Raw genomic sequence first — 20,621 nt, forward strand, 5'->3', positions numbered from 1 at the left:
TCAACCTTTGTCAAAATTCACAACACTTCAAGTAAGTTTTGTGCACATGTATCATTTACTTAATAATGGAATAAATAAATATACATATATATATTATATATATATATATATATATATATATATATATATATATATATATATATATATATATATATATATATATATATATATATATAGACAAAATTTGGGGTCTGGCTCATAGTCTACATGCATAACTGAAAACACACATATGGTTGCCTTGGTAATTACTCACGAAGGACATCATCCCTGATATATATATATATATATATATATATATATATATATATATATATATATATATATATATATATATATATATATATATATATATATATATATGGCCTATATATATATATATATATATATATATATATATATATATATATATATATATATATATATATATATATATATATATATATATATATATATATATATATATATATATATATATCTATATAATAGTTCGGAAACCTTCACGGTGTAAAACATTGCTCAATACCTGTATGGCACTGCGATTTATGGTAAAATTTGATAACTAGTGGAAAACAGGACTCAGGTGTTACTCAGAGTTTTACGCTACATTTGTCCTCTGTAACGATCATCAGACGAATGGTTCAACTTATCTTATCTTCGAATACTTCCGTTACTATGCTTCTTTTGTTCCGCGCCTATCATGTCTAAAGGGCCACGATGCCCCATTTTATGTGAACATCATTTGACTAATGTGCATGCAGCCTTTATGAGAAAAATAGCGATGACTGTAACGCACAGATCGTTTTTCTATCCGACCAGAATCGTAAGTCTTTTTATTTTTGTATGTTGTTGTACTAAAGTAATCTGTAAAAGGTCGAATCATGGTCTTGCCTGCTACGCAAAACTTGGTTACTCCACAAGTGGGATGACAAGCCGATCTTTATATTTGGTTATCATATTTATTGTAAAGAAAATTAAAGTTACTTGATAACTTAAGACAAATGTGAAAACTGACTTGTAGAATGCGTTCATTCAAGCGAATAGATAAGTTGGGTCGAATTTTGTTTTACATTTTATCCTTATCTTTACTCCCACTTCCGTAATTTACTTCCCCGTTATATTAAAAGAGCGTGAACAACGCAAGGAAACATTAACTAGTAAAACAAACAAAATCACATGACAGCATGTTCAGCCTATTCATACCTTCAACCCATCCCGTCCATTCTTCAGATAACAAAATATTTTACTTAATCACTAAAAGATTTTTAAGAGTAAAGAGATGGGCTGCATGAGTTGAAAGAAAGTGTCTACGACATCCATTTGGTATCGGAAAAGTACAATCGAGAAAGTATTTTATCTGTAGAAAAAAGTTCAAGTAACGTGTAAACGGGTTAATCATTGTGAGGTACGACTAAATTTCACCGCGTAGTGCACACTATCGATATAATAGCTAACAGGACATAAATCAAAGGGGACTGCCCAGCAACAGAAGCGCAGTCTTCAACAAGGGGCACTGTTGGTTTTGGCGTGGGTGGGTCATGCATTAATTCACCTCTCCTGAAAACATGCATCGGCATGACAGGGGCGTACGGCAGTACCAGTTCGTCGATAGTGTCGCCCTTCGACGACCCGAAGCGTGCAACGAGTGGAATCTCGCCGGTGTATATCTCCAGAAACCAGGTCATTGGTCCCACCATGGTGATAACAAACACATCTGCTTGTAGTGACGGTATAAGCTCTCCTAGGCCGTACTCTCCATAGCGATAACGAAGATTTTTAGATGCATCTTCATGCCAAATACTGCAATTACCCAACGCCTTATGACCATACACGCCTACGTAATCATCAAGAGGGCGAGCAGTATGAACATTGTGAATTTTGATTTCATTTACTTTCTTTTCATTCTCCCCATTTCTTTTGTCTCTTTTCGATGTAAAAGGTGCGAAAACTCCGTCAGAGCTCGGTTGCCGTGGTTCTGGAAAAGTACACGCAGTAGTAGTGTTCAACCAGGGTTCTTCACCGAGTAAGAGGTCAGTGGCGAAGGCTTCAATTCTTTGCATGGCAGCGTGATCGTTGCCATCATAAGGACCGTTTGCACCAATGAAAACACCAACGTTTACTTCTGGGTAAACAGCAAGTCGTGAACCAAATGCCGGGAAATTACCAGAATGAAAGTTTTTCACATATCCTGAAAAGAGATACAATTCTGCATAAATGTTTAAATTTAAGATACTAAATATCGATGTGTTGTATCACTGATTTAAACTGCGTTGAGGGGTGATATTACAAATCTTCCTGCCAACTTTCCAGCTATGCATGTTAAGCAAGGTAAAGCTAATTGTTGATTGGTGCAGTGTGCTGTATTTAATGTATGTTGAAGCACCCTTTTTGAGAAGTCAGGGTTAAGCTAGGTGAGGTTATTCGCTAACGTCTTTGCTGGATAAGAAAGTATGATAGGCTGCGATTCGAATACGACAGAAAAAAATTAATAATCATCATACATTGCAATTGAATTTGTACCTCTGTTCATATTGTTATTCCAGCCTAAGGCATAGCTATATGATGATTCGCCCACTGGAAATGTCGGTCTTGATTGGATGTAGGGATTGTGTAGCGCAGTTTGAGGGCGCAGTGTCTCTCGGAGATAACTCTCATCTACCACCTGTTCGCCGGACTCGTCCTTTCCTCCACTCAGTATGAAGTTCATGTACTTTGCCATGTCTACGGCGTTGGACATAATCCCTCCAGCCGCCACCTGGGCATGGATCATACTGTTCAGAAAAAGAGGTAGATATGACGTAGTAGCTCAGACACTCTTTTGCTTTCTCAGAGACTCCAACGATCGTATGCCACACCGTATGCCACATGTTAATTCATGTGGAGCTGTCGATGTATACTGCAGTCTTGAAGTGGTTATAAAATACATACAAAACTACCTACATGCAAATGACATTAATTGAAGACCCTTCATTTGATCAAACATGCTCCTTTAAGGAGCAAAACTCTGTGATCCCAGTATTTCGGTGTACATCTGACTTGTTTTGACACAGAAACAAACACCGTTGTCTATGAGTTTGTCAGCTAGTTTGTACTGCTCGCACACATTGTGGTGTAATAATCGAAAAATGTGCCGTGTATTCCAAAAACAACCTGCTGTAAAATTTGGTAGTGGAACACTTTTCAACAACATTTAATACAAGTAATGCAACTGCACAACAGCATTCAAACAACAAGTGCAGCTAATATTTCTTCCAGGTTAATATAGGCGAAATTCATGGATTAAGTGCTCTGGGTGTGAAAATATGCTATTTAAGTTTATTTTCAAAACTGACAGCTATGAGAACCCGACATGGAGCCTAAACGAATGATTAAAAAACACATTTCATCAATGAATAATGAATGGTCGCTCGTTGTTGCAGATTATTTGAGCATTGCATAATGGTGCTGAATAAAAGAAAGCTTGATAAGGGTGACTCCGTTATACTGCAAATACTCACACATTAGTTGACTTGTTAAAATGATGCCAGTACTGGTCAGGCATCCATACATAGGATTCGGAATAATTTTCATCGTCCCAGTCCAAGTTCGCAAATCCTGACGACGTCATTCCCAGCGGATCATATATGTTCTCTCGGATCAGGTTCTCAAACGTGTCACCTTCAAGTACTTCAGCATTTCAAGAACCAAATTTTACCCGGGTTCTCTACCATGTAACGCGGGGAGGGGGGGGGGGGGTTGAGCGGGGGATTATAATGGGGGACTTCACTCACTTGCTAGAGCTAACTCGCTTGGCTAAGACTAAGCTGAGACGTACCTACACAGAATCGTGCTGACATCCGCATAGATCGACACGAACTTAGGGACCGTCTCAGATTGGCGCAGAAGTTCAAAAAGCGAAATTTATTCGTTTAGGGGGGAAGGGGTTTTGACCTCCATTCATTTAGTGAACTTCACTTCCGCACTTTTATTTTGTGATCACAAGTTTTCGTTTGTTTTTTTTAAATTAAAGACACACTGCACACTCGTGCCAACAAATTTGTAACTGTTTCCATCTCGTTTGTGCCCCAACACAATTTACCGATAGGAACGTTGTATCCTAAACATTCATTCAGCAAATTATACAAAGACAAAAAGTATCATTTTTTTTAAATGTGCTATTTATAAGCGTCTGCTCTAACCACTAGATGTCTTTTATTCTCACTTGTTTTTGCACCTGGTCATAGTCGTTTTAATATGATTGAACATGCCTGGGCCCTCTTGTCAAAGTTTTCTCGCTTATTTACCGCCCCCCAATACAAATTGCGTGTTCACAAAGACAAAGAACAGTACAAGAGACGCAAAAGGGAAAGTAAAATAAAATGAAACTTTTATGCGGTAAAATGCCCTGTTAGTACTCAAATCTGATCGATTACTTTAATTGTAATGTGGCAAGGGGAATACGTCTTAGTAGCTATAGCAAAATGCAACATTGCACTCTCAGGCAGACATGAACATTTTCGCACTTTTGAAGTTTCGTTTAGGGGGAGGGGGAGGGGGTTTTGATCTAAACGAAGAATTTCGTTTCTTGAACTTCTGCGACCATCTGAGACGGTCCCTTAACACTGTGAATTTTCGGTGCAAATTAAATGTGTGAAATTCTATAAAATAAGCTAACTCGAACACTTACGTAAACTACTGCCTACAAATGGCCTAGTTGGCAAAATAGTGCGGGGGTAGCGGGAAGCAAGATGTCTAAACCGTGGAGGAGAGGAGCGCCGAGCAGTTGTCTCGTTCTGCGTGGTCTTCAGGTCGTCAAGGGTTCTCTTCCAACGTCGATCCTCTCCAAACGTTCATCCTCCAACGTCGGTCCTCCTCAAAACGTAGATTCTCAGTCCCTTTTATTCTTATTTTAACCTATTGTTTACACCCGCACGTTTGCGCCAGCCATGTTATGAATACTTAATTGGTGTGGGCTGTTGCGTCAGCGTCGTTTATCACCAGCATGGGGAATCTTATGTATGTGGAAGTTAGAATTTGGCTTGAATTTTGAAATACCCACAGCCCTTATCCAACGTCAGATTGATATCATAACACAGTAATATTTTACGTTGCTGTTTTTTTATTAGAACGTGAACCATGAACCGAGCACATACGGGTTGAAAGTGTCAAACGAAGCCTATGAAACAAAAGCTAGGACTGGTGTGACTTTACTTTCACCATGCCCTTTTCCGATGAATATGCACACATGTACGCACGAACAAACGCATAAGCACCAGCATGTGAGGAATCTCAAACGTTATCCAGCAAGACCGATTTTATGACGACCACAATATTCTTCGTGACCTCTAACTGTTAAAGCATTAACCTGGCTCTAACGGTTGTTTAGCAACATTGGAATGCTGTGCGTTTATCGTTGCTAACATTTATTTCTATATGGATTCCATCGTCCCGTAGTCGTTGACAGCAAAGTTATCTGTGTTCTATATTGATCATTCTTTTGGGTGTTGGCTCTCTTAAATGGCGTATGCCTCAAAAGGTAGAGCTAGCATTACATGTTTTCGTAGTATGAGGGAACATCTATGAGTGGTGACTATGAATCTGTGGCTACACATAGTGTCCATGTTATCAATATTTTGGAGATGAAACATTTTTAGTGTTCCTGGGATCCTTTACATAAGAATTTTAATATTCTCCTCTACCATGAAATGTGCCAAATGAGTGAGTACAGCTTTGCTCCCAGACAAGGAATAAGCCATAGAAAGAAGTGATCATTAAAAGTCATAAACATTAGGTTTGAAACTCAACTTTCCACCATACAGCAGTGTATACATACCATTGTGATGCACTTTTTCGCTCGGCGTATTAATGTGCCAAAATAACATTACGTTTAATCTGCTGTCAAATGAACATAACTTAAAAAGCACTCCTATGCATTGTCCATTTAAAGGTGCTTCCATTACAGTAACAAAATCTCATGTATATGCGATGCTCAACTCGGACACTTAATAAACTTCAGGCATATCATAACATTTACAGTGTATATGTTGATTTTATGTGGAATGTTGAAGGAACAGAAACTTAGTGAGAGAGCTTACAGATAATCCACGAAAACTCGGACAGCCATGTAATGAAATGCCTTGGAGCGGTAGCTAGGTATATCGCGAAGTACTTTCTCTGTAAACTTCTGCTTTTTCTAACGTTATCTGTTCGGTTGCAATCTGACTGGTACTTAATTTTAAACTTCATAAGCTTAAGATACTTGTAATTTTGGCAAGATTTGCAATGCTGTGTGTATTTATGAGGAATTTTAGCAAACGTGGTCAAAATTAACAATCTTGAAAACAGTTCCTTTGACCGCTAACACTCCATGTAGCTTTTGTGCAGGATTACCTTGATTAGAAAGAAAGAAAGAAAGAAAGAAAGAAAAGAAAGAAAGAAGAAAAGAAAGAAAGAAAGAAAGAAAGAAAGATAGATAGATAGATAGATAGATAGATAGATAGATAGATAGATAGAGAGAGAGAGAGAGATAGAGAGAGATAGAGATAGATAGATAGATAGATAGATAGATAGATAGATAGATAGATAGATAGATAGATAGATAGATAGATTTTTTTGTAGAATAACATTTACAATTCCGGTGCAAAGAATGTATTTCTATTATCCAACGGACATGAAGCCAGTTTACCCCTGTTTTGTGGCTCGAGCTCCACATCATTCGACAGTTAATCCGCTTCTCTCGCCACATCCGGGTCTCGAACTAGTCACCCTTTCATCGTACCTACCGGGACAGAATGGCTATTTTGTGTGTGAGTATCGAAATGGGGCCTATGTGTAGCTTTTAACAGGAAAATCGCAATGACTGCGACCCATGTGTGGTTTTTCTATACGCCAATTCTTTATTTTGTAAGTCTTTTGACTGTTGTCTGTTATTGTCCGGTCCGGTTTACCCCGACATTACTTACTTAGCAAGTAGGATTACGAAGCCGACTTTTACTTTTGGTTAAAAGCCTTTCTTGTAATTAGCATGATGCGAAGAAACATGAAATTTTAAAAGAAATACATTCACATGAATGTTGCATCTTCGACTGTATGTTCAGCTCCCTAGTTTTACTTGAATCCATCTTTTTCATTCTTCTGAGAAGAAAATATTTTACTGAAGGAATCATGTAAAGGTTTTAAAAGAGTGAAAAAGATTTGATGTTTTTGTAAGGTTTCGAAAGAAAGTGTTGGCATCATTCATTTAACTTAATTACAAGGAAATATTAGAAAAGTACCGTCAAGGAAGTACTTTATCTGACGAAAGGTTTTCATGTGATAGATAATACATGCTGGGTTAGTCATTCTGAGGTACGACTAAATTTCCCCACATCGTGCACACTACTGTTATGATAGCTAACAAGGCATACATCAAAGGGGAGTGTCCAACGACAGAACCGCAGTCTTCAACAGGGGGCACTGTTGGTTTTGGCATTGGTGGGCCATGCATTAATTCACCTCTCCTGAAAACATGCATCGGCATGCCGGGGGCGTACAGCAGTACCAGTTCGTCGATAATGTCGCCCTCTGACGACCCAAAGCGTGCAACGAGTGGAATCTCACCAGTGTATGTCTCCAGAAACCAGGCCATTGGTCCCACCATGGTGATAACAAAAACGTCATCCTCTTGTAGTGACGGTATAAGCTCTCCAAGGCCGTACTCTCCATAGCGATAACGAAGATTTTCAGATCCATCTTCCTGCCATATAGTGCAATTACCGAAAGCCTTATGACCATACACACCTACGTAATCATCAAGAGGACGAGCGGTATGAACTTTATGAATTTTGATTTTATTTACTTTCTTTTCATTTTCCCCATTTCTTTTGTCATTTTTCAATGTAAAAGAAGCGAAAACCCCGTCAGAGCTCGGTTGCCATGGTTCTGGAAAAGTACAAGCAGTAGTAGTGTTCAACCAGGGTTCTTCACCTAGTAAGAGGTCAGTGGCAAAGGCTTCAATTCTTTGCATCGCAGCTTGATCGTTGCCATCATACGGACCGTTTGCACCAATGAAAACACCAACGTTTACTTCTGGGTAAACAGCAAGACGTGAACCAAATGCTGGGAAACTTCCTCGGTGAAAATATTTCACATATCCTGAAAGGAAAGACAATTCTGCATAAACGTTTAAATTTAAGATAGAAAATATCGATGTGTTGTATAACCGATTAAAACTGGGTTGAGGGGTGATTTTACAAATCTTTCTGCCAACTTTCCAGCCATGCATGTTAAGGTAGTATGCGCCTCGAAAGTGAAAGACTTAAACTTTTGCTCAAACTTTCCTCAAGGAACCTTTCAACCATTCTCTTTCAAAATCAAGAATAAAAATGGGGTCACCGTGCAAATTTGGTACTAGAGAAACAAATTACCCAAGATTTACCGATATTCGAAATTCAAAATGTTAACTCTATGGAGAAAAATAAAAAAATTCGAATTTCGAAAAACTAAGCCGGTGAAAAGTTTTCTTACACCAAGACTTTTAAAATGAACCCCCACATGTGGTATATCAGAAAAGAATTGTCTAAGTTTGAGAGTCCGAATAGCTGTCGCCGAGGCGCGTTCTACCGTAAGACTCAAGGCGGCCAGTTTGAATTTTAAATATCCATAAATCTTTGGTTATTTGATTCTCCAGTACCAAAATTTGCACGATGACCCCCGAATTTTATTCTTGATTTTGAAAAAAGAATTGTTGAAAGATTCCTTGAGGTAAGTCTGAGCAAAAGTTTAAGTATTTCACTTTCGAGGCGCATACTACCTTAAGCATGTGTTGAGCTAATTGTTGATTGGTTCAGTGTGCTGTATTTAATGTATGTTGAACCACCCTTTTTGAGAAGTTAGTGTTAAGCCAGGTGAGGTTAATCGCTAACGTCTTTGCTGGATAAGAGAGTATGTGGGCTGCGAATTCGAATACGACAGAAAAAAATCCTGAATTCGAATCACTTAATAATCATCGTACGTTGCAATTTTATTTGTACCTCTGTACATAACGTTATTCCAGCCCAAGGCATAGCTATATGATGATTCGTCGACTGGAAATGTCGGTCTTGATTGGATGTAGGGATTGTGTATCGCAGTTTGAGGGCGCAGTGTCTCTCGGAGATAGCTCTCATCTACCACCTGTTCGCCGGACTCGTCCTTTCCTCCACTCAATACGAAGTTCATGTACTTTGCCATATCTACGGCGTTTGATATAATTCCTCCAGCCGCCACCTGGGCATGGATCATACTGTTCAGAAAAAGAGGTAGATATGACGTAGTAGCTCAGACACTCTTTTGCTTTCTCAGAGACTCCAACGATCGTATGCCACAACGTACAGTGCCACATGTTATTTCATTTGGAACTGTCGGTATATACTGCAATCTTGAAGTGGTTATAAAATTAGCGCATTACGTACAAAACTACATACATGCAAATGACATTAATTGAAGACCCTTCATTTGATCAAACATGCTCCTTTAAGGAGCAAAACTCTGTGATCCCAGTATTTCGGTGTACATCTGACTTGTTTTGACACAGAAACAAACACCGTTGTCTATGGTTTGTACTGCTCGCACACATTGTGGTGTAATAATCGAAAAGTGTGCCGTGTATTCCAAAAACAACCTGCTGTAAAATTTGGTAGTGGAACACTTTTCAACAACATTTAATACAAGTAATGCAACTGCACAACAGCATTCAAACAACAAGTGCAGCTAATATTTCTTCCAGGTTAATATAGGCGAAATTCATGGATTAAGTGCTCTGGGTGTGAAAATATGCTATTGAAGTGTATTTTCAAAAACTGAAGTCAGCCTCTATGAGAACTTCCCGACATGGAGCCTAAACGAATGATTAAAAAAAATATTTTTCAATTAGGAATTGATGACCGTTCGTTGTTACAGATAATATGAGCGTTCCATAATGGTGCTGAATAAAAGAAAGCTTGATAAGGGTGACTCCGTTATACTGCAAATACTCACACATTAGTTGACTTGTTAAAATGATGCCAGTACTGGTCAGGCATCCATACATAGGATTCGGAATAATTTTCATCGTCCCAGTCCAAGTTCGCAAATCCTGACGACGTCATTCCCAGCGGATCATATATGTTCTCTCGGATCAGGTTCTCAAACGTGTCACCTTCAAGTACTTCAGCAATTTCACCAGCCACGGCGTACATGGTATTCAGGTAGGAGTATTTGCTCCTAAACGGACAAATCTCACTCAAGTATTGGCGGTGCCTGATTCAACAAATTTAGAAAAATATGACAGTTACTGATATTTAAATTGGCTTTGATATACAATACCTTGCGATGTAGAATGTTACCTGATTGGCGGGAAGTTAGACTCTTCCCACTAGCTTGTCACGTGAATACAATGTGGCTGTCATGTGATTAACTCATTTGCACGTGATTATTAACCTTAATTGTTATACCAGTACAATTCAAGATGCGAAGCACATGAATATTCCATTGATAAAGAATCATTAGCATAAAATTCCAATACCGAAATTGAATGCTCATTAATATAATTCGCATTAACGAATACTAATAAACGTATTTTGACGGCGATTTTGACTTGGAAATGTTCTTGTTAGTGTTTGCACATATCAATATCAGTGACTGTCCTACTTAGTAAACGAGAGAAGAAATCTCACAGATTGCATTGTACCAGTGAATGTTTGGATTAGCTTTAAAGGTCATAATGTTAATGTCATTTTTAATCACAATCGACTATAGCTCAATTATTAAAAAGTATCATTGTAAAAGTTTTTCTCAGATTATATTGTATTTGACCAGAATAGTCATTAACTTCTGAGTTTTGTAGGAAAACCTTTGCCGGTCTTAACCAATTGAGTGGAAAACATTTTAGAGGAGAAATCATTCGGTTTTATTATAAAGCAAGTATAATGAAAAATGAATGAAAGTACAAACAACATTTGGACTGATACGAGGGCTCCAACTCCGAAACCCGAAATTTCAAAAATCCCAATGATATTTTATGTTTATTTTATTACTCATCCAACAGGCGAACCCAATTACTGGATGAGGTACCCACCGGAGCAATGAGAAGTAAAGTGCCTTACTCAAGGGCACAACACCGTACCAGGGTCTCGAACTCAATCATCCTTCAACAGTGGATGCGTTACTCTGGACCTAACTAGTCTCGAACTCACCATCCTCCAATAGTGAGTCTGGTACCCTAACCAATGCCCCACGGTGCCTCCTCTAAATGTTCATGGTCTATAACTTCCACTAAGTGCCAAGTCTAAGGTGAGATACAATACGCAAATAAAGTCAATATCATTGGTCTATCGTTCTTCAGTTTCTTTCATTGTGTCATTCTGAATATGGACTGTTTGTAACTTACCTGACATAGTCAGACCTGTCTACGTTAACGAATCCACCCAGCAACAAATACAAAGCATCATCTGCCATGCACACTCTATGCGATAAGAGGTCATACATCGTGGTCTGGGTGTTGCGATAGTCGTCCCCATGATTGATAGCAATGTCGGATATATACTCGTTGTATGGCGTCGACCAGGAGATGTCTTGGTGCTTGCTAAATATCTTAGCCATTAGACTGGCCGTGAATGACTTGGAAAGCGATGCCATGTTAAATAGTGTGTGTTCAGTAACTGGTGTTCCTTTGTCCATATCGCTGACACCGTAGCCCTTGGCGACAACTGTCTGTCCATCTTTCACCATGGACAGCGTCAGACCGGGAACGTTTTTGCAGGTCATGGCGGCATCGACGAATTCGTCGAGCGCTTCCAGTTCTTCATCAGTCAACGCTGAACATTCCCATGCACACAAGGAAAGTAATGTCAGAATGGTAAAGCATAACTGATGGACAGAGATTTTCTCCGACATGATGAAAATTATGTTGTCCTTCAGACGTAGATATAGTGCTCAGTGGTTGCGAGAACTTGTCAGGTACTGATATCACACAAGAATTTATATCCATACATACCTATATTTTTATCTCCCTGCAATCGTCACCGGTTCACTATGCCACAGATACAATGACCTTTATCAGTAAGCAGTATATGCAAAATTAAACCGTCCCCACCCAGTTGACTCATTTCTTGCACGGAACTTCACAATTATTAGTTTGAAGTGATTTCAGTTAATCAGCATTTCAATCATTGTCAGTAAGACTGTGCTTTTGGTAGTTCAGCTGGAAATAAAACGGAATGGCTTTGGTACCGGAAATGCTCACTATTTCCATTGTTTTACGAGTTTTACATGCGTAGCACTTTAACCTTTTATGAATACAACTCTGTCTATGATTTATATCGATATTACATACTTGACAATCGGTAATAGTTTATGTTGCTGTTTTTTTATTAGAATGTGAACTTTGAACCGACCACATATGAGTTGATGGAGTCGAACGAAGCCTTATGAAACAAAGGTTAGGATTGGTGTGACTTTACTTTCACCATGCCTGAATGTGCACAGACATGTACGCACGTACAAACGCATACGACCAGCATGTGAGGAATCTCATACGTTATCCAGCAAGACCGATTTTATGACGACCACGATATTATTTCATGACCTATAACTGTAAAAGCATTAACCTGGCCTTAACAGTTGTTCGGCAATATTGGAATGCTGTGCGTATATCGTTCCTAACATTTATTTCTACATGGATTCCATCTTCCCATAGTCGTTGACAGCAAAGTTGTCTGTGTTCTATATTGATCATTCTTTTGGGTGTTGGCTCTCTTAAATGGCAAATGCCTCAAAAAGTAGAGCTAACATTAAATGTTTTCGTAGTATGACTGGAACATCTACGAGTGGTGACTATGGACTTTATGGCTACACCTAGTGTACATTTAATCAATATTTTGGAGATGAAACATTTTTAGTGTTCCTGGGATCCTTCACATCAGAAATTTAATATTCTTCTCTACCATGAAATGTGCCAAATGAGTGGATACAGCTTTGCTCCCAGACTAGCAATAAGTCATGGAAAGAAGTGATCATAAAAAGTCATAGAAATTGAGTTTAAGTTTTGAAAATCATCTATCCACTATACACCAGTGTATACATAACACTGTGATGTAGTTTATCGCACGGCGTATTAATATGCCAAAATAACATTACGTTTAATCTGCTGTCAAATGAACATAACTTAAAAAGCACTCCTATGCATTGTCCATTTAAAGGTGCTTCCATTACAGTAACAAAATCTCATGTATATGCGATGCTCAACTCGGACACTTAATAAACTCCAGGCATATCTTGGCGCCCTCAAATAACTTTTACAGCGTATACGTTGATTTTATGTGAAATGTTGAAGGAACAGAAACTTAGTGAGAGAGTTTACAGATAATCCACGAAAACTAGGACAGCCATGTAATGAAATGTCTTGGAGAGGTAAGTACAATCGCAAACCACTTTCTCTGTAAACTTCTGCTTTTTCTAACGTTATCTGTTCGGTTGCAATCTGACTAATATTTACTTTGAAGGTTCATAAGCTTAAGATACTTGTAATTGTGGCCAGATTTGCAATGCTGTATTCATGAGGAATTTTTAGCAATCGTGGTCGAAATTCACAATCTTGAAAACAGTTCGTTTGACCGCTAACCCTCCATGTAGCTTTTTTGCAGGATTACCTTGATTAGAAAGATAGATAGATAGATAGATAGATAGATAGATAGATAGATAGATAGATAGATAGATAGATAGATAGATTTTTTACTACAATAACATTTATCATTCCGGCGTAAAGACTTTATTTCTATTATCCCATGGGCGTGAAGCCAGTTTACCCCTGTTTTGTGTCTCGAACTCCCCATCATTCGACAGTTAATCGACTTCTCTGGCCACACCCGGGTCTCGAACTAGTCACCCTTTTATCGTACCTTTTGTGTGAATATCAAAATGGGGCTTGTGTACAGCTTTTAACAGGAAAATCGCGATGACTGCGACCAACATGTGATTTTTCTATCCGAGTGGAGTAACGCTAAATTATGCATTATTTTGTAAGTCTTTTGACTGTTGTCTGTTGTTGTCCGGTCATGATGTTACTGGTTACCCAAACCTTAGTTACTTATAGCAAGTAGGATTGCGATGCCAACTTTTACTTTTGGTCATCAGTCTTTCGTCTTACATACTTTGTTCTACATCTTATACATTTGTGAAGAAAATGACAATAACTTTATAAAATGAAACAAATGCGAAAATGAGTTGTAGAAAGGGTCTGATCCAGCGAAAGGATAAGTTGCGTTGAATTTGTTTTACATTAGCGCTTTATCTTAACTCTCATTTCCTCTAAATTCACTTTCCCGTCTTAAGAAAAGAGTTCAGCATGATGTAAAGATACATGAAGTTTTAAAAGAAATACATTCACATGAATGTTGCATCTTCAACCGTATGTTCAGCTCCCTAGTTTTACTTTGAATTCATCTTTTTCATTCTTCTGATTTACTGAATCATGAAAAGGTTTTTAAAGAGTGAAAACGATTTGATATTTTTGTGATGTTTCGAAAAGAAGTGTTGACGTCATTCATTTAGCTCAATTAAAAGGAAATATTAGAAAAGTATCATCGAGGAAGAATTTTATCTGACAAAAGGTCTTCGTGTGACAATTCATTACGGGTTAGTCATTCCGAGGTACGACTAAATTTCCCCGCATCGTGCAAACCATTGTCATGATAGCTAATAAGGCATAAGTCAAAGGGGACTGCCCAACGACAGAACCGCAGTCTTCAACAGGGGGCACTGTTGGTTTCGGCGTTGGTGGGGCATGCATTAATTCACCTCGCCTGAAAACATGCATCGGCATGACAGGGACGTACGGCAGTACAAGTTCGTCGATGATGTCGCCCTCTGACGACCAGAATCGAGCAACGAGTGGAATTTCGCCGGTGTATGTATCCAGATACCAGGCCATTGGTCCTACCATGGTGATTACAAACACATCCTCTTCTGGTGACGGTATAAGCTCTCCCAGGCCGTACTCTCCATAGCGATAACGAAGATTTTCAGATCTATCTTCATGCCATATAGTGCAATTACCCAAAGCCTTGTGACCATATACACCGACATAATCATCAAGAGGGCGAGCGATATTAATTCTGTGAATTTGAATCTTATTTACTTTCTTTTCATTTTCTCTGTTTCCTTCAGAGCTCGGTTGCCATGGTTCCGGGAAAGTGCATGCAGTAGTAGCGTTCAACCAGGGTTCTTCACCGAGTAAGAGGTCAGTGGCGAAGGCTTCAATTCTTTGCATCGCAGCGTGATCGTCACCATCATACGGACCGTTTGCACCAATGAAAACACCAACGTTTACTTCTGGGTAAACAGCAAGTCGTGAACCAAATGCTGGGAAACTTCCTGCATGAAAGTTTTTCACATATCCTGAAAAGAGATAAAATTCTGCATAAATGCTTAAATTTCAGATAGTAAATGTCGACGTGTTCTATTATTGATTTAAATGGCGTGGAGGGGTGATTTTACAGATCTTTATGCCAACTTTCCAGCTATGCATGTTAAGCAAGTGTTGGGCTAATTGATGATTGTGCAGTGTGCAGTATTCTAATGTGTCATAAACCACCACTTTTGAGAAGTGAGGGTGAAGCTACGTGAGGTTAATCGCCATTATCACATGCACAAGCCAAGTTTGTCGTCTCCGAACAAAAAATAAGGGATTTATTCTCTCGTCGTTCTACGTCACGACAACCCACGTCTATGTCATCAATTTTGGTGCGTCGGACCTTTTTTTCTGTCGATCTTCGGTGTGCTCGTAAATATGTAAACAAACAACATGGCGGCCGATGTTTCTCCCACGATCAAAAGTCGATATTTTCACAGACTACGACATAACTAATCCGAACAATGTAAACACAAGAGTGCATCGCCTGTATATTCCGAAGGAATTACGTGAATAATTTGAGGAAACAACGAACTCGAAGCTGGTCGCGTATACCGTGGGTTCCGTACGCATTGCAAACAGGGTCAGGCGCGACGCTTACAGTGTTCGCGCCGTCGAGATTCAGTCGATATTTGTTCCCGAAAAATAGCGTATCTTCGTCTGTGATAAATTTCTAGGACTATGCTATCTTTGAAATAGAGTATGACTTTGCGGAAGGTAGCCTACGTGTAGACCGAGAGCTGTCATTTGCTCCACACGCGAACGAACGTGAGCGCTAACGCATACGCATACGCATACGACGGACGACGGAAATGATTGACAACTTGTGTACGGCGTACTGATATTTATTCCTAAAGTAGTTCAAAAGTTTAAACGCGAAATCGTCATGGAATACTTATTTTATTTTGCAAAAAATAACGAATTCTTGGCTTGTGCATGTGATAAGTATATCATTCCCTAATATTTTTCTTCGTTCAGCGAAGGAAAATACGAGTGACGTAATGACCGTGTCACCACGAGTCGAAGACGAGTGGTGACACGGTCATTACGTCACGAGTATTTTCCTTCGCTGAACGAAGAAAAATATTAGGGAATAATATCTAAATGTCTTTGCTAGACGGGAAGTAATCCTGAATTGGAATCAAACAATCAAAATACGTTGCAATTTTATTCGTACCTCTGTACATATAGTTATCCCAGCCTAAAGCATAGCTATATGATGATTCGTCCACTGGAAACGTCGGTCTTGATTGGATGTAGGGATTGTGTTTCGCAGTTTGAGGGCGCAGTGTCTCTCGGAGATAACTCTCATCTACCACCTGTTCGCCGGACTCGTCCTTTCCTCCACTCAATATGAAGTTCATGTACTTTGCCATGTCCACGGCGTTAGACATAATTCCTCCAGCCGCCACCTGGGCATGAGTCATACTGTTCAGAAAACAGAGGCAGATATAAGGTAGTAGCTCAGACACTCTTTTGTTTTTTCAGAGACTCCAACGATCGGATTAAACACCGTATGCCACATGTTAATTCATGTGGAACAGTCGATGTATATTGCAGTCTTAAAGTGGTTATAAAATTAGCGCACTACGTACAAAACTGCTTACTGGCAAATTACATTAATGGGAGACCCTTTATTTGATCGAACATGCTCCTGTAAGGACGCAAAACTGTGATCCCAGTGTTGCGGTGTATATCTGACTTGTTTTGACACAGAAACAAACACCGTTGGCTATGAGTTTGTCAGCTACTTTGTACTACTCGTACACATTGTGGAGTCACAATCAAAAGTGCGCTGTGTATTCCAAAAAGAACCTGCTGTAAAATTTGGTAGTGCAACATTTTTCAACAACATTGAATACACGTAATTCAACTACATAACAGCATTCAAACAACCAAGTGAAGCTAAAATTTCTTCCAGGTTAATATAGGCGACATTCATGAATTAAGTGCTCTGGGTGTGACAATATGCTATTGAAGTGCATTGTTCCAAACTGAAGTCAGCTTCTATGAGAACTTCCCGACATGGAGCCTGAACGAATGATTAAAAAAACATTTCTTCAATTAGTAACTGGTGACCGCTCGTTGTTGCAGATTATACGAGGCGTTGCATAATGGTGCTGACTAACAGAAAGCGTGATTAGAGTGACTCAGTGAATATTGCAAATACTCACACATAAGTTGACTTGTTAAAATGATGCCAGTACTGGTCAGGCATCCATACATAGGATTCGGAATAATTTTCATCGTCCCAGTCCAAGTTCACAAATCCTGATGACGTCATTCCCAGCGGGTCATATATGTGCTCTCGGATCAGGTCCTCAAACGTGTCACCTTCGAGTTCTTCAGCTATTTCACCAGCCACGGCGTACATGGTATTAAGGTAGGAGTATTTGCTCCTGAACGGACAAATCTCATCCAAGTACTGGCGATGCCTGATGCAACAAATTCAGAAAAATATGATATTTACTGATATTTAAATTAGCTTTGATGTATAATACCTCGCGATGTAGAATGATACCTGATTGGCGGATAGTGAGACTCTTCCCACTAGCTAGTCACGTGAATACGATGTGACTGTCAGGTGATCAACGCAATTGACACGATTATTAGACCAGAACAATGCAAGATGCGAGGTGCATGAATATTCTACATTGATAAAGAATTATTTGCATAAAATTTCAGTACCAAAACAATGCTCATTAATATAATTCGCAAAAAATGAATACTAATATACCTCACATCTTGCACTAATAACCTTATTTGTATTTGCTAAATATCCTCATTAGAACACACAGTGAATCTATCTCGGAGTTGTGGCACTCTTATCAGTGCAAATATTGTTTGAACTTTCATTCATTTTTCATCATACTTGATTTGTAATTAAATGGGATGATTTCTAGCGTAAAATATTTTTCTCACAATTGGTTATGACTGGCAAACTTGATTTTCCTACAAACTCAGAAGTTAACAACTATTCTGGTCAAATATAATATAAACTGAGAAAAACTTTTACATTTATACTTTATAATAACTGAGGAATAGTGTATTGTGATTAAATATTACAAAATATGCTGACCTTTTAAACTGCTCCAAACATTCACTGTTACAATGCAATCTGTGACATTTCTTATCTCGTTTGCTAAGTAGGACAGTCACTGATATTGATATGTGAAAACAGACTTAATAAGTACGTTTGCAAGTAAAAATCGCCGTCAAATATATTTCTTAGTATGTTTCACATCTTCTGAGTGAATGAATTGAAGGTAACGGTGATTTACCAGAAATCTGAAGACACCAATATTTTGATAACTAAATGCTCATTGTCTACCACTTCAACTCAGTGCCAAGTCGAAGGCGAGATGAAATAATGAAATAAAGTCAAAGTCATCGCTTTATTGTTCGTCAGATTCTTTTCATTGTGTCATTCTGAATATGGGTTGTTTGTAACTTACCTGACATAGTCAGACCTATCTACGTTGACAAACCCACCCATCAACAAATACAAAACATCATCTGCCATGCACACTCTATGTGATAAGAGGTCATACATCGTGGTCTGGGTGTTGCGATAGTCGTCCCCATGATTGATAGCAATGTCGGATATATACTCGTTGTATGGCGTCGACCAGGAGATGTCTTGGTGCTTGCTAAGTATCTTAGCCATTAGACTGGCCGTGAAGGATTTGGAACACGATGCAATGTTAAATAGTGTGTGTTCAGTAACTGGTGTTCCTTTGTCCATATCGCTGACACCGTAGCCCTTAGCGACAACTGTCTGTCCATCTTTCACCATGGCCAACGTCAGACCGGGAACGTTTTTGCAGGTCATGGCGGCATCGACGAACTCGTCAAGGGCTTCTAATTCTTCATCAGTCAAAGCTGAACATTCCAAGGCACACAAGGAAAGTAATGTCAGAATGGTAAAGCATAACTGACTGACAGAGAGTTTCCTCGACATGATGACAATTTGATGGTGTCCTATTTTCAGGTTGCGAGAACTCGTAGGGTACTGATAATATTATACCAGAACTGATGTCCTTGTACACGTTTGTTTTAGCTCCCTGCCAACGTCATTGGTTCATCATTACATAGATAAAGGACCTTTACCCCGAAGCAGTACATACAAACCCATCCCAACAAAGTTGACTCATATTTTGCGCCAAACTTCACAATTATCAGTTTCAAGTGACTTCAGATAATCAGCACTTCAGTCACTGTCAGTATGACTGTTTTCTTTGCAGATAAGATGGAAATAATAACGCAATGGCCAAATCTTTTGTTATCGAAATGCTCACTATTTCCATAGTCTTAGGAGTTTTACAATCGTAGCACATTGACCTTTTAGGAATAATTGATAGTTAAACTTGTCAAAATTCTTGAGGATGCGAAGATAAATATTACATATTGGAGGATCAGTGAGAATTAATGTTACTGCGTTTTTCATTAGAACGTGAACCATCAACCGAACACATGCGGGTTGAAAGAGTCGAACGAAGCCTTATGAAACAAAACTTAGGATTGGTGTGACATTGTTTTGATCATGCCTTTTTACGAAGAATGACCACAGATTCAAATGCACGTATAAACGCATGCGCATCAGCCCGTGTAGACTCTCAAACGTTATCAATTTTCTAACATGACACCTTTTAACTGACAACCACGATATATTTTCATGTCCTATGACCGTCAAAAGCTTGACCTGGCTTTAACAGTTGTTTGCCAACATTGGAATGCTGTGCGTTTATCGTTTCTAGCATTTATATCTACAACTGTACACGAATTCCATTATCCCACAGCCGTTGACAGCAAAGTTGTGTGTGTTCTATCATGCACATTCTTTTTGGTGTCAGCTCTCCCGAATGGCGTAAGTCTTCAGAAGTACAGCTAATTTTAAATGTTTTTGTAGTATCGCTGGAACATCTACGAGCGGTGACAATCGAACTTGGGACTACATCTAGCGTCCATTCTATCGATATTTTGAAGATGCGATGTTTTCTAGTGTTCCTGGGATACTTCACGTCAGAAATTACATATTCTTTTGCACCATGAAATATGCCAAATGACTGACAGTTCAGCTTTGCTCACAGAATGTGAATAAGTAGAAAAAAGACGTCATAAATGTCATGGAAATTAAGTCTTGAAACTCAGCCATCCATTTTACACCAAGAGTATACGCTACTCCGTTCATTAGTATTTCGCAAGGCGTATTAATAGTCCAAATATCTTAAGTACACTC

The 20,621-nt window shown here is 38.8% G+C and overlaps 2 protein-coding genes across 3 annotated transcripts; both read right to left on the minus strand.

The window, feature by feature from the left end:
• Positions 1 to 494: 494 nt before the first annotated feature.
• Positions 495 to 19,420, minus strand: LOC139137436 (uncharacterized). Of its 2 annotated transcripts, none has more exons than XM_070705532.1 (4): positions 18,838 to 19,420; positions 17,557 to 17,817; positions 16,560 to 16,810; positions 495 to 2,185 (listed from the first exon to the last, which is right to left on the minus strand). In XM_070705532.1, the coding sequence occupies exons 1-4, from the start codon at positions 19,341 to 19,343 to the stop codon at positions 1,416 to 1,418; spliced, it is 1,788 nt and encodes a 595-aa protein (XP_070561633.1). In that variant the 5' UTR covers positions 19,344 to 19,420; the 3' UTR covers positions 495 to 1,415. The 2 variants fall into 2 exon arrangements, with proteins under 2 accessions (XP_070561633.1, XP_070561634.1); XM_070705533.1 differs by lacking the exon at positions 495 to 2,185 and adding an exon at positions 13,725 to 15,369 and having other exon boundaries at positions 18,838 to 19,410.
• Positions 6,998 to 11,936, minus strand: LOC139137433 (uncharacterized). The gene is made up of 4 exons (XM_070705529.1): positions 11,363 to 11,936; positions 9,973 to 10,233; positions 8,988 to 9,238; positions 6,998 to 8,109 (listed from the first exon to the last, which is right to left on the minus strand). Exons 1-4 carry the CDS (start codon positions 11,866 to 11,868, stop codon positions 7,310 to 7,312), a joined length of 1,818 nt encoding a protein of 605 aa, XP_070561630.1. The 5' UTR covers positions 11,869 to 11,936; the 3' UTR covers positions 6,998 to 7,309.
• Positions 19,421 to 20,621: the final 1,201 nt, after the last annotated feature.

The sequence above is a fragment of the Ptychodera flava genome, chromosome 7 (genome assembly GCF_041260155.1).
Source record: "Ptychodera flava strain L36383 chromosome 7, AS_Pfla_20210202, whole genome shotgun sequence".
In the NCBI taxonomy this organism is placed as follows: Eukaryota; Metazoa; Hemichordata; class Enteropneusta; family Ptychoderidae; genus Ptychodera; species Ptychodera flava.

Excerpts from the sequence above, each read along its gene's own strand:
- LOC139137436 (XM_070705532.1), bottom strand. The coding sequence starts at position 19,343 with ATGTCGAGGAAACTCTCTGTCAGTCAGTTATGCTTTACCATTCTGACA. Across the intron at positions 16,811-17,556 it reads TTTAACAAGTCAACTTATGT|TATGACTCATGCCCAGGTGG; the intron begins GTGAGTATTTGC and ends TTTTCTGAACAG. Across the intron at positions 2,186-16,559 it reads GGATAACTATATGTACAGAG|GATATGTGAAAAACTTTCAT; the intron begins GTACGAATAAAA and ends ATCTCTTTTCAG.
- LOC139137433 (XM_070705529.1), bottom strand. The coding sequence starts at position 11,868 with ATGTCGGAGAAAATCTCTGTCCATCAGTTATGCTTTACCATTCTGACA. Across the intron at positions 10,234-11,362 it reads GACAGGTCTGACTATGTCAG|GCACCGCCAATACTTGAGTG; the intron begins GTAAGTTACAAA and ends TTGTTGAATCAG. Across the intron at positions 9,239-9,972 it reads TTTAACAAGTCAACTAATGT|TATGATCCATGCCCAGGTGG; the intron begins GTGAGTATTTGC and ends TTTTCTGAACAG.